A 14,628-nucleotide genomic window follows, 5' to 3' on the forward strand; every position below is an offset into this window, starting at 1 on the left:
ACACGCGTGAGGTTAGGTTGTGGGTTCGATTCCATCAAAATGCAGTGTATAAAAATAGTGCCAGAAATTGCATGTGATATGTGACGAGTGGTGATGGCTCGAGTAAAAAAAAAATTGATCTTTTTAACCAAAAAACGTGAAAAATATTCGTCAGTTATAAGTGACGGATCACAATTATGATTGTCACTTATAACTTGTAATAATCGATGGATCACAGTTATGATCTGTCACTTATGACTTTATAAGTGATGGATCATATTTTAATTTATCAACAATGATCTTATTAGTGACGGATCATATTTTTACCCATCACTTATGACTAATCATCGGTGATATGTTAAAGTGATGAGTACGACATCCGTTACCTATAACGATTATGATTCATTGTTTTTAAATTTTTTTCACGTAGTGAAGATACATAACAAATAAACTTAAGATTTAATCCCTGATGACCAAGAAGTAAACTATCCACTAACCAGCCAAGCCTAAGCTTGGTTAATTCTCGAGGATGTATCCTTCTCTATCAATGAGCATGGCGTGACACACATTACACGACATACGTATAAATCTCGATTGACCACATTTCCATGACATTTTGGTTGGCATGCATCTAAGCAAAAGTTTGTGTCCGATCTGCCATGCATCGCGACCGGTCAGCAATTAATTTACGACAAGAGCAAACCTTGCCCATCCTTTGAAAAAAAAGATACTCATCGAATATCGATAGTATCATCGTGAGGAGAAAAGGATACATGAAATAATTTTCAGGACACGTCTCGATCTCTGCATACGTCGTGGGAGACACTCCAGCTATCGATCATCTTTTTTTCTGAACGCGATGAGATTGTGCTCAAGTGGAATGATAAGAGAAGAGCTGCGGACCACAGTGTTGCGTTGAATCGCTGCGTGTATGTCTTTTTTTTTCTTTTCCCGGAACGTGAATCAAATATAATTCGTGGCACTTCATCACGTTTTATATGTGCACTGCACCTACCTAGCTAGCTTTGTGAACGTAGCTTTGGCAGCTATCACTCATGGTTGACGGGCGCGCACATATAGAGCTGCACGCGAGCTTCCTTCTCATCGTGCGCGTCGCTTGCACCAGGACTTCCTGATGCACAAGAGAAGAGTAAAACGCACCGGCGGTCATTAAGGAGTGTGTTTGTTTTTCTACGAAGGTTTTAGAGCTGAACCGTATAAGTACTGAAAAAAATTAGGTTAAGTAAAGTTATATTTATTGAAAATAAGATTATTTATTTAGTTGTATTTATCTCAATAGACTGAGCTGAGTTTCTGTTTGTTTGAATGAATCTAATATTGTATGAGCAGATGCAAGAGTTGAGATTATGATCAATTATTAATATTAAAATAATTTTATGACACTGATAGTGAGCCCACTTATATGAGTGGATGCAAAGTTTACCTCCACTGAGTTGGGTCTCAGGATGAGACCATATATATATATATATTGAACGATACTGTAATAATGTATACAGACAGCTAAAAGGGGGTGTTTTTTTCAGAATTTTACGCATCCACTGGATCAAGATGTGTGAGGTCTGAGGAACTAAACATACCCTAAACTTTGAGATTTTGGGGACCTAATTGACACCACGGATAAGTCTAGGTACCGTTGATGTATTTTACTCGACAGGAGGTAGAATGTATGTAGCCCAAGAAAAGTAGACAGATTTTCCCCAAAAGTTATCCAGTTCCTGCAAGAAAAAGTGCAAAAGCGCACCAGAGGTCGCTCTAACGTACGTACAGCGGCGCTGAATTGTGCATTCCAGGTCTCTTTCTGTCCTGCGCGAGATGCATGCTAACTCCTCCAAGAACACAAAATTAAGCACTCCAGCGTTGCATATTTGCATGAATAATGTGCTCTGAATTAAACATGCTTGTCTGCTCATCGGGATACTGTATATAAGAACTGTGCTCAGGTGGAATACGAAGAATTGTGAGGTAGCCTTGCGTTGACATGCATGCAGGGGCCGATGTTAACTCTGCAGCTACTGCCAAAGAGATCGCTTATTGGCTGCTCGCGTGCTTCTTCTGATCATGCACGCCAGCAGCAGGACATGAGAATATGAGCCACCACAAGTACACAAATTTGTCTAGTACAAAAGTTCTCCGATTTCGGCTAGAAAAAGTGCAAAAGTGCACCACTGGTCGCACGAAACAGGGGCGCCTGAAAATGATGATCTGGATGACTGGATGAATGCATGATCGAGCACATAAATTGTGGCAACCATGGTCCATCTGCTGTAAGCCGCCTCGTTTATCCTTGCCACAACAAAAGTTCAGAAACTCTGAATTTCTTGCGCATGGGTATGGCTAAGCAGCTAATACTATACAGACGAAATTTCCAAATGCCCTTGCGCACACAAGACTTATCATGATCACTCGTTTACACCGAGATTTGTATTGAAGAGGTGAGGATAAAGAATCATCTGGCAGGCGAGGAGAATCAATGGGTAGGTGAATGCCAGGATTGCGATCAGAAGATGCATGTCTGCCAATGTGGCCTACTGGTACATCCAGTACACGCGGAGTTCAGGGTCGGATCTTGGAACAATATAATTTGCATGCATTCCTTATTGCCATTTTGCTTTCTTGAAAGGTGATTAACACATGCATGCATGATTGGCTGGGGGCAGAGATGTTCACTGTGACTGACAGGGACGACACACAGTAGGCTAGCTGCAAGGATCACTTCGGTTAGGCAAAGATGTGTGTTGCTCACCCTCAAGTTATAGACGTGTTTGGCAACCAGATGTGGAACTGATAGAAAGAAAATTGAAACTTTTTCAAGTTATAAACTCTCCTTCTATGTTACCAAAAAAAAAATCTCCTTATGGGTGAGCTTTCTGTAGAAGCAACAGGGAGAACTATCTTGCATCTGATTGGGCACAGTGCATATTAAGCGCGGAAAATACTGCTGAAATTTTGCAAGGAGACTAGTGCCGGCTGGTGGTGTTGGGACAGCAATCCCTCTAGGCTGCAAACCATGCGTAGAAAATGCTTACATGTTCTGTTGAATCATATGACAATAGTTAAGAGAAGGTCAAAGTTTGTAACTATTGGTGTGTTTCTTTAACTCTGTCAAGTGTGTGAATACACAGGTTGAACAAACAGAACTCGAACTGCTTCCTTCAGTTAGCTCATCCGTGCAGGGATTAAAATTTCAGTAAAATTTTACAAATTTTGGAAGTTTCGGAGAGAACAAAATATCTAATTCTGAAATTTTCTTTCATCGACACGTGGGACTCACATAGCCGATGACGAAAATAACCATAATTTCACAAATTTCGGTCTTTCGCTGGTGAAAAAAAATTGTAAAACGAAATTGAAATTCCTGCATCCGCGAATGCTAGGATGCCAGAGCTATATAGACATAGCTGAGTCGTCGTCTCTGGCGATTATGCGCATAGACTGTGATATATGTTGGAACCAAACCTGAACTTGCAGTGTTGGACATATCTGTTCAGACGCTGTGAGAAACATGTCTGTTCAGACGAACTTCGCGTGTTTCTGCCAGAACAAAAAAATTCATGTACAAGCCAGCAGTGCGCTAAAATGACTCCTACAATTGAACTCAGCTTCATCATCCACTTAATACGGGTGGAGGACGAAGAAGAAGACCAAGGCAATGAAAACGAAACTGGTAGGTACAGGCAATTGAGCATCCAACTCAACACTCTCGTCGTCGTCGTCTTCTTTTTCTTCCAGCATCCAACTCAACACTCTCGTCGTCTTCTTCTTTCTTCTTTGGTGGGAGACGAAGCTTGGTGCGTGTCTTCCTGATCTATAAGCAGAGAGGTCTGTAGTCTACAGTAGAGACTTGGCTCTGACATATATGGCCTGGCTGTCGGCGGCTTTGCGGGTTACTGCGCCGACCAGGTCCGGCGCAGGAACGACCGCGTGGAGCCAACCCCGAACATCTCGTCGAGGGCGATGACGAGTCCCATGGCCAGCGGCGCGCCCAGGCGGGGATCAGCGACCAGCCGGAACACGTCGTCCCCCACGGACTCCTTCCGCCGCACCTCCGCCACCGCGTCCCCGCGCGCGTCGCGCACCGCGCAGGCCCGCCGGCCGTACGAGCCCTCCACCACGTACGCCTCGGCGGGGACGCCGCTAGGAGAGAGCGCCGTAACGTGGGCAAGCGTCTTGGAGGCGCGGCGGAGGCTGACGCGGCGGCGGACGGAGAGGAGCGGCTTCACGGCGCCGTCGCCGTCGTAGATGACCCAGTGCTCCGCAAGGCTCAGCTTCTTGCGCCGGACGGTGAGGAGCGGCTTGCCGGCGACGTCCATGAGCACGACCTCGGCGCGCCTGCGGAAGGCGGCGTAGCAGTCGACGCGGAAGGCGAGGTTGCCCTTGGCATCGAAGACGGTGAAGCCGTCGCAGTTGAAGAGCAGAGACTTGCGCCACACCGTCAGCACCGTGGGGCGTTCTTCCTCAACTGATGCTGCTCTGCTAGTATTGGTGGCGCCGGCGTTGCTGGGGTGCACCTTGGCCATGTCTCCTCTGTTTCTTTGGAGAGAGGATGATGTCTCCTCTGCTTCGATCTTGCTTTCTAGTACAGAGGAAGACGAAAACAGGTAGGCTATATTTGTTGCGTCGCTTGGGATGGGCTTTTCTATGGAGGTGGCAAGGAATTTATAGCGGAATGGCACGGCTGGGCGGCTGGGAAATGAGGTAGCTGACGCGGATGTGGGTGTGGGGAGTCGGGAGACCTTCCCCTGCCCTGCCCAAGCTAGGTGACGACGACCTCAGCGCAAGGGATGGAGATGGAGCACCGGAACGGAACTTAGTCTTCGCGCTGCGCCAATCAGGCAGGATATACGGACGTATAACTCATTCATCCATTCATTTTTCATTTCATAGGCAACAAGCATTTCGGTGGAACTTATTCTTCGTACCACATATACCGACTTAATCCACTTTCAAAGCTGTTCTCGATAATGTACATCGTAATGGAAATGGTCGGCCAAAAGAATTGAAAGTTTGTGATAACGGAATAGTACATGTTGCGAGTAAAGTTGTTGCCTCCAAAGTAACACAGCAGAACAGGGTCACCAACCGCATCGCGTGTACACAGTCCTTTCCTATCTGACTGTGCTCCATCATTGCCTTTTGGTCATAACGGTTTTTTTTTCCTGTTATATACAATTCTTTTTTATTTTTCTTTTGAACTTTCCTGATTAATATTTTAAAAATAAACACTGTCGGGTAGCCCCAACCATGCTTTCAGTACCTAATGAAACGTGAAAGACATGCCCTTACCAACTATCGGGATGATTTTTGACAATAAATTTAGAGTGATGATGCGTTGATCTAAGTAATGGATCGAATGAACATAAAAACATGATGATTTATTCAGATTTAAATCTTCCGTGAGATAATAGCTCTATGTCTTATATGTTTTCTTATGGAATGGATAATCTGGTTCTCTTTTTTACAAGTTGGGTCCTCCCTTTATATACAAGGGAAAAGGAGATCAGACAAATGGACCATGTCAAGCCCTGTTGTAGACATATTTCTGACGAAGCCAACTATCCTTAGGTTATCATTATGGAGGCATGCACGCCCAACTTGCCTTGGTCCCCTGCAAGCCCGGTCACGTCCGCCAAAAGCTATCATGTTCGTCTACGAGGCTGTTCTATAGCATTAAATGCTACGAAATAGGTCATTCCAACTTTACACCTGCCCACAACCATGCTCGCAGAAAGGAGGTGTCTGGGGAAGAATTTTTTTTTTGGGTGGACGATATTAAATACAATTTAACTGGTTAGGTGAGTATCTGCCCTGTGACCAAAAGGAGCTAGTCTCAAGGACTTCTCCTTCAACTAAGGGGCTGGTCGACTAAGCCCCGCCTTTAGTCGTGGGGTGAAGTCATGGTCTCGAGGATATCAACCGCCGGTTGACATTTAGCATTGTGGGTCCCGCTTGGTGGGCACCCCTTATCTATTACATCGACATCAGTAGTATCAGTAGTTTGTTCAATAATGATAACTACTGATACTACTGAACAATAATTACTGACACAATACTGACACTTCTGAAGAAGTACTAAATAGCTATTGAACTACTAAACACTACTAGACAACTACTGAGCGACACCTACTGGACGACTACCGACACATACATGGCACACACTAGCTAGCTGGTGCGGATGGCAGACGCGGGCGAGCATGGGCGCATGGCGGGCACGGCCATGTGGCGCGCTCTGAGTGGGGTGGGGCCAGATTGGGTGTAGAATAGTACTACTGTATGTGTATATATATACATACATATATATTAGAAAGTGTAAGATGTTGAAAGGAAAGAGAATGTGATATCCAATGAGAAGGTGAGAAAAACAGAGAGTCTGATACCAAAAGATGGTCCGATTTCTATTTAGGTGTGTGTCCAGATTTAAAAGTGTGAAAGGAGATAAACACTACAGGAAAACATTGCAAAGCTAGCATTTTTTTTACGTAATTATAACATTCTAATAGGCCCTCCAATTAATACGAATTATCAATATTGTTGTTATCAGAGAAGGCATGTTTCCAATGTTAAGAACATTTTTTTCATTTCTATTTACAAACCATTTAGAAAGTGTAATCAATAAAAATGTTATATATTTTCCGCATCCTAAATACTGAACACGGCGCCAAGTTTCTCACAAACTTCTACTACCTATGTATCTTTCGCTAGTCCATGCAGGCGTACAGGTTGATGGACTAGTATATAAAGTCCTGTTTGGCAGAGCTCGAGCTCCAAATTTTATATATGATTTGGAGTTTGTAGAACAAAATAAGCAGTTCAAACATTTACTTTTAGTCTAAAATAAGAATAAGATGACTTAATCAAATACTATAAATCTGCTTATAGCACCAGCTCCAAAAATTTCGAGAGCCAGGGATGACTAACTCCAACAATTCTTTAAGTTGAAGCTCTGCCAAACATGCCCTAGAGGAACTGATTTCATTCTCCAAATTATGTGGTTCAAATTGGATGAGATCATTCATGTGCGCACTGGACTATTAATAGTAAATCAAGTAATATATATATGGAGTGTCTATTTATCTGATGATAGATTTTGAGGGTAAATATATGTCGAATTTTGATCTCTTGGATGCAGATTGAATGTCCCGGATCAACTTGGCATTCATATAAGTCTCCTAATCCTAATCGTTACAATCTCATTCAGCCCCCTCCGTCGTCTCTCTCTCGACCCCATCGCCACCCGCCCCGTGCACCACCACCCTTCACCTCACCGTCATCTTATTCGACACTAACATGGCCCACCCTCCTCCTCTGCCACCCCTCTCCCTCCTCCACCAATCTCTCTTCCCGGCACCCCTCCTCCGTGTGCCCCCCCTGGCCGCCACCGCCACTGCCTCCTCGCCTAGCTCCGGCGGCGCCCCTGTCGTAGGAGCCATCGCCCTCCGTCACTAACCACTATATCCTCGATGCCCCTGCCACCATTACTGGCCCACCGCTGGTCCTCCGCCACTCGCGACAGGCATCCACCACCCGCGGCCACTGGACTAGCAGCATCCCCTGGAGCTCCCTCTACACTACGTGAAAAAATATCATAAATGATGAGTGATAACTATTATGGATGACGGGTTCGGCACTTGTCACCCCGAACACGTCACTGATGACTAGTCATAAGTAACGGATCACAACTTGACCCGTCACTAATTAAGGTTATAAGTGACGGGTCATAATTATGCCTGTCACTTATAAAAAGTTATAAGTAACGGGTCAACTGATAAACTTTTTTCATATTTTTTTGACACAAAAAAGTCAAAAAAAAAAATCACCCAAGCCATCACCACTCGCAACGTGTCACATGCTATTTTTCACACTGTTTTTAAATTCCGTGTTCCATAGGAATCAAACTCACGACTTCCACTCGCATGCGTTGCCCCTTACCACCAAACCATCGCGTGCGTTCTGAAGGAAGCCAGATATTTTATTCTTTTAATATTTTTGCCGAAGGTCATAAGTGACGGATTATAACCGTAATCCTTCACTTATGACTGCTTTTTTTTTTTTGCCGAATTGTAATTTGATAAGTGATCCGGAGTGACCTTCGGTAAAATAGGTATAACTTTTGCATATGTACTTCGATTTTGATTTTTTTACTCTACGGACATCTACAGAAAAAGTTACAAAATTTTCTCCCCCCACTTATCATGTTTGGCAAATTTTTTGAGGCCAAAACGGCCTAAAAGATTGAGTTCTCACTCCTGAAATTTCTGCACCATTTTCAGAACACGCGTTTGTATCTATAGCCACCACCCCTTACATCAAACTTGAGCAGAAATGTACAATACTTCATATTCTAGTGCTACTGAGGTGAGAAAAAATAAGAGAAAAATAAAATAAAATAATTATAGCATCATGCAATTTACATATTTGCTATATAAGCAAAAATAATAAGTAAGTTTGAAGGGAATCGAGGACGTCCTAAGAGGGGGTAAATTAGGATACTTAAAACTATTAGCTTTAAAATTTTCACAAGATAAGTCTATCTCAATTTCTATCTAAATATGCTATAGGCTTATCTAGTGTGTTTACTTTACCGCTTAAGAAGAATTACAAGATAAATTGCAAGTAAGTAAATGCAGAAACGTAAATGAGGTAGAGAGACAAACTCAGCACAAGAGATTTTTATTCCGTGGTATCAGTGGCACACAAGCCATCCCTAGTTCACATTGGAGCTCGACAAAGGATATGCTCCCAGTCGCCAAGTCTCTTCTGATTACGGCTCTTGAGATACCAAGTCACCAAGACAAGATCTCAAGCACGATAAGCCACCAAGCCACCAAGGCGAGGTTTCACCACTAATATCTCTTCCGGTCACTTAAACGCCGTCTTCACTTCAGAGCTTTAGTCACAAAGACAAGGGCATCCACGTCCCCGCACAATCCTCTTGTCGCCGCTCCACACTAAGTCGGAGGGTCAACAAGTTACCGGTGAGTCACCAAGACTCCAAGGTACCAGCGTACCTCTTGGTACACGTTTGAATCACTCCTTGATCTGTACTCTATGTTGCAGCACCTAGCAATTCTTCTCTCTAGCCCTATAAGTACTAATCACTCATTAATAGTGTGTTTAATCACCTTAGATGAACACTTTATGCTCTTAGATGGCTTGAGCGTTTTCTTAGGTGTACAAGGGTTTCTCTGGACTCCAGCAACTTCAATTGAATGAGTGGAAGGGTATTTATAGTCTCAACCCCGCGGCTAGCCATTATCCTAACAGCTCACATATTTTGTGAACATTGGATGATCTAGCGTTAATAGAGGTACAAGCACTGGACCATCCGGTGTGTACATTCTTAGAAACTAGCCGTTGAAACTCCACTCAGAGTTCTTCTAAACACCGAATTATCCGATGTAATCTTTAATCCATCATCGGACTATCCAAATGAGTACACTTAAGCCTTCTCATCTTCGACAGCCTCTTTGTGTAAATTGCTCCGGCGTTCATTGTCTTCATCGTTGGACCTTCCGGTGTGTTAAACTTCTCATTTTTTGGATTTTTCACACCTTCTGTTAAACGCTCCGGTGAAGTTTCTGGTGTGCATCACTTCATCATCGGACTATTTGGTGAGTAGATCTTTGATCTTCTACGCTTGGATTCTTCTTTGCAAGAATTAGTTCGGTGTATATCTCTTCTTATCGCCGGACCTTCCGGTGAGTGCAATCCACTGTGACTTCTTCTGACAGAATTACTCCGGCGTGTACACTATTTATCACTAGAATATCCAGTGAGGCAAACTGCCTCTGAACATAATGCTCCAGTGAGTGCAATTCTTCCAACGCTGGACCTTACGGTGAGAACAATTTCTTTGAGACTTTTCCAATTCAATCAAACTTTATCCCGGCTACGGTAACTTCTTGATGTATTACATACATGAGACCTACTAACATATATTCTTGACAAACATGTTAGTACCAATGACTATATTGTTATTAATCATCAAAATCATAATTATGGTCTAATAGGATCATTTTCGCTACAAATTTGTGATAGGAAATTGGTTGACTAATACATTTAATGATTGATTAATTAAAATTTCTTCACCTGCTATGTTTCATCAAACTATTCATTAGTGAAGAGTCACAACTTAACCCGTCACTTATGACTGGCTAAGGATGATCCGTCACTTGTGACTGGTAATAAGGTAATAAGTGACGGATGATAACTTGATACGTTATTTATGACTGACCTAGGATGATTCGTAACTTATGATTGGTAATAAGTGACGGGTCACAACTATGACCCTGTTACTATTATCATAAGTGACGAGTCATATTACGATCTATCATTAATTTTATATCTTCTTTATCTATTTTTCACGTAATGCTACACCCGAAGACCCTAAATCCCCCAAACCCAAACCCCTAATCTCAACTCGAAACCCTAACTTCGCCGGAGTTAATGGAGCTCATTGGAGGTGGAAGAGGAGGCATCCGACACGAATCTCTTCACCGATCAGAAGGTTACAAATTCATCATATTCTTTCTCTAAAATCTGTCGACAAATAAATAACATTTCTCTGTAAGCAAAAGTTGTTGCGCAATCATTATTCCGTTGTCTACATGCAAATTATTTTGGGCTAAGAGATATATAGATGCGCTTTTGGAAGGTTGCGGAGATGGAACAAATGCTGATGGATCGATCGGCTGGAGCTGCTGGCATATACTTCGATAATTCGATTCGGATAATAGAATTGTTCAAGGAGATACACGCACTACGGATATTCCTATTGTACCTTGTACCACAATTGGAACTGAAGTGGCATAGTATATGTGCACCGATCGAATTTTGGAGTGTCGAATAGTAATAATTCTCTCAACATGCTGCACCGGAACGAATTCCATTCCTCTTGATCGGCCTGCTGCTAATTCGCACGCGAGCACTCACAGGACTCCACGCGCATCTTATGTGAACAAACTTTGTAAGTAATTTTGTAGAAGAGTTGTATCTAATTAAAACCCTAACAAACGAGTCCTTAATTTAGACTCGGGGAATACGTAGTCCATAAGAAAATTAGCAGATCGACGGATCGAGGCCGGATCGGATAAAATACCATGGAAGGGTGGGCTAGCTGGGGGTGGCTACACAATTCCACGTCTCTTTTCCTTGTAAAATGCTCCATCGGTACATGCATGCATGCATGCATCGTCCCAGAATGAGTCGCGCTTCTTCGTGAAAGACAGCGCATGCATATATATATATCAGGTCCAAACAAACACAAAGTTTGTGAGAGATTAGTTTGCACGGGAGCTGTCCCCCGACCAGAGTGCAACCACACACGAGCTGCCCAATCTTGTCTTCTTCTTCTTCTGCATCCCATGCATGGAACTGAAGAACATTGTATTTGTATTCGGGAGGGGACGAAATTAAACCCATCAACAAATATTCAACAGCTAGCAACAACAATATCCCGTGCGCTGTGTGTAAGAGATATATCGATCGACGATCGTCACAGCATAATATCATATCGACCAATCAGTTTGGCGCTTTGCAGTTTGCACAAACACATGCATGCATGCACCCTACGTATACGTACGTAGCAAATAAAAAGGTGTTGCAATTGCTACGCTAGCTTGGCTTTGCTCGTGCATGCAATCGACAGGCAGGCACGCATAGCATGTAGGAGTAGTAAATTTGGCAGGGAACAGGCAAGGCAATGCTGTCACCGATCGATCATGCCGTCCTCTGTTCCCAAGACCTTCCAAGTTCAATTAACACGTGTGCTATTTTGCACCCGGCCCAAAAGCCACCACGTGTCCCGCCCGCCCAGCAGGACCGCACCAGCACGCGCCACGTCACGTGATCACTCAACAACGCACACTTGTAGCGAAAATGATCCTATTAGATAATAACTGTGATTTTAGTGATTAATGATAATATAGTTAATGAGACTAACATGTTTGTCAAGAATATATGTTAGTAAGTCTTATGGATGTAATATATGAAGATGCACTACAGCCGGAACAAAGTTGGACTGAATTAAAGAAGTCTAAAGAAGATTTGATTCACCGGATGATACGATGATCTAGATGTTGAACTCATCGGAGCATATTTGACAAAGGGGAAAGATGCTTGAAGACCTCATCGGAAGTTTCGGTGTTCAGAGAAGATACACACCGGAGTTTTTTGTCCAGAGAGGTCTGCATCCATTGAAATTGAAGATCAAAGCACTGGATGGTCCGGTGATCAATGTGTTACACACACCGGATAATGAACAATGCAAAGAGGCAGAATGAAGTTCAACGTATTGGATGGTCCGGTGATGAAGGCTGTGCACACGAGAGCATTATTTCCAGAGAGGGTTGCATTGGCTCGGTTGGCTGAAGTCAACTCACCAGATAGTCCGATGATGAAGTGATGTGCACCGAATGCTTACATCAGAGAAATTTACACAGAGAGGATGCAATTGACTCGGATGCTAAGTATATACTCACTGGATAATCCGGTGATGGAGATGAAGTATACACCGGTGTGTCCGATGTTCACATAGGCTTGAGTGTGGGTTCCAACAGCTAGTTTGTGAGAGTGTACTCACCAGATGATCCGGTGTTAGTACTATTGTTCTCATCGAATCATCTGGTGTTGACAACTTTTCTGAGTCATTGGGTTAACGACTAGTGCGCGGGTTTGAAGCTATAAATACTCCTCCACTTAGTCATTTGAAGGTGTGGCATGCTGCTAGAGTCCAGAGAAGTTCATGTACACCTGAGAAGATATCCAAGTCACAAAAGTACTTAATGTGATTATTTAAGGCGATTAAACACAAGATTAGTGAGTGATTAGTGCTTATAGACCTAGAGAGGGTGTTACTAGGTCATTGCTACATAGAGAGTGGATCAAGAAGTTATCCAACCTTGTACCAAGTGGTACGTCGGTACCTTGGAGTCTTGGTAACTCACCGGCAAGCTTGTTGACCCTCTGGTTTGGTGTGGAGCGGTGATGAGAAACGTGTACGAGGACGCGAAAACGCTTGCCTTGGTGGCTCAAGTTCTGAAGTGATCACAACGGCAAGAAACCAAAAGAGAGGCTAGTAGTAAGATCTTGCCTTGGTGGCTCATCCGGGTGGAAGCCTTATCTTTGTGACTTGGTGGCTTAAGAGCCGTGACCGGGTACCGATCAGGAGCATATCCTTTGTGAAGCTCCAACGTGGACTATGAGTGACATTCATACCATCGATATCACGAGAAAAAAAAAATCCTTGTGCCGAGTTTGCTCTATCTACCTTATTTACGTTTCTGCATTTACATTCTTACAATTTACCTTTTTAGATAGGTTGCAAGCGCTTTGATCGGTAGAGTAGACACACTAGATAAAACTAAAGCATATCTAGATAGAATTTGATATAGATTTATTTTGTGTTGTTTTTAGAACCAAAATAGTTATAAGTGTCCTAATTCATTCACCTCTTACGACGTCACTGATCCCTTCAGCACAACACCCCATGTGCCACTCGTCCTATGCCGCCTCGCTCAATAGTTGTCATCCAGTAATTCTTCAATAGTTGTCATCCAGTAATTCTTCAGTAGTTGTCAATAATTTTGTTCAGTAGTTATGTCAGTAGCTGTTTAGTAGTTTAAAGTCATAGAAAAAATATTCAATAAGATCAGTAGTTACCAATAGTTCAGTATTCAGTAGTTCTAATTCACAGTAAAATTATTTAATAATGTTAGTAGTTGTCACTCGTTGCTAGTAATAATACATGCATACATATATGTATGTGTGTGTATGTATGTATGCATATCTGAATTTATTTTATTTCCTTTTGTTGTTTCACCTGATCGACTAAAGGTTTTGGGAGAAGCACTTTCTCGAGCAAAAGTAAGTCAGCATGTATATATAGTATAATGGTTTGATTTGCAAACCACCACATATATATGGGTCAACGCTTCATGAATTAGAAAACCTCTGAAGAATCCAAGTGTCAAATCTTGGGGACTTAAGGCTGTGTGTTGATAATGTATTATACTCTAGTATCACAGTTTCGTGATCGATGATCCATCGCCGCTGTTGACTTATTAACACTAGTGTTAATAACACAAGTGTCAAATCTTGGGGACTTAAGACTTCTTTAATCTGCACTTAGCCGGCCACTAGTAGTATAATAATTTGTTGGTTTCGTCAAATCGATCGTTGAATAATCTGGCCCATGCATGCATGGTGCACGTATGTGTCAAATCTTACGGACCGATTAGTGGAAAACCTACGCAGCATGCACCGCCATGAAGATATACAAATTAAAATTATACGTACCAACGCAGCTCAAAGCTAAGAATATATATAATTACAACTTGTCCGTGAGATGGTTAGAATATGCTAAGGTGTCATACTAGCAACTTGGATAATGTCAAATTGTCAACTCACCAAACACATACCATTATGCCTAGTGAAGCTTTCCGGTCACGCATGCCAGTGTGTGTGGACAACTTTGCACACGCTTTGCATTGCAGTTGCAATGACGCATGCATGCATGTCTTGGGTTAGTGGATGGCAGGCACATCATGCATGATCTATGAGCACCTTAGCTAGTTAGAGTCAACCCATAGATCGATACATCATTTGCATTGGGTTTGCTCATCTGCTGCATGC

The 14,628-nt window shown here is 42.8% G+C and overlaps 1 protein-coding gene across 1 annotated transcript; it reads right to left on the reverse strand.

The window, feature by feature from the left end:
• Positions 1-3,509: 3,509 nt before the first annotated feature.
• LOC133886929 (protein LURP-one-related 8-like) lies at positions 3,510-4,950 on the reverse strand. The gene has a single exon (XM_062326840.1). The coding sequence runs from the start codon at positions 4,515-4,517 to the stop codon at positions 3,885-3,887; it is 633 nt and encodes a 210-aa protein (XP_062182824.1). The 5' UTR covers positions 4,518-4,950; the 3' UTR covers positions 3,510-3,884.
• Positions 4,951-14,628: the final 9,678 nt, after the last annotated feature.

The sequence above is a fragment of the Phragmites australis genome, chromosome 12, assembly GCF_958298935.1.
Source record: "Phragmites australis chromosome 12, lpPhrAust1.1, whole genome shotgun sequence".
Lineage (NCBI taxonomy): Eukaryota > Viridiplantae > Streptophyta > Magnoliopsida > Poales > Poaceae > Phragmites > Phragmites australis.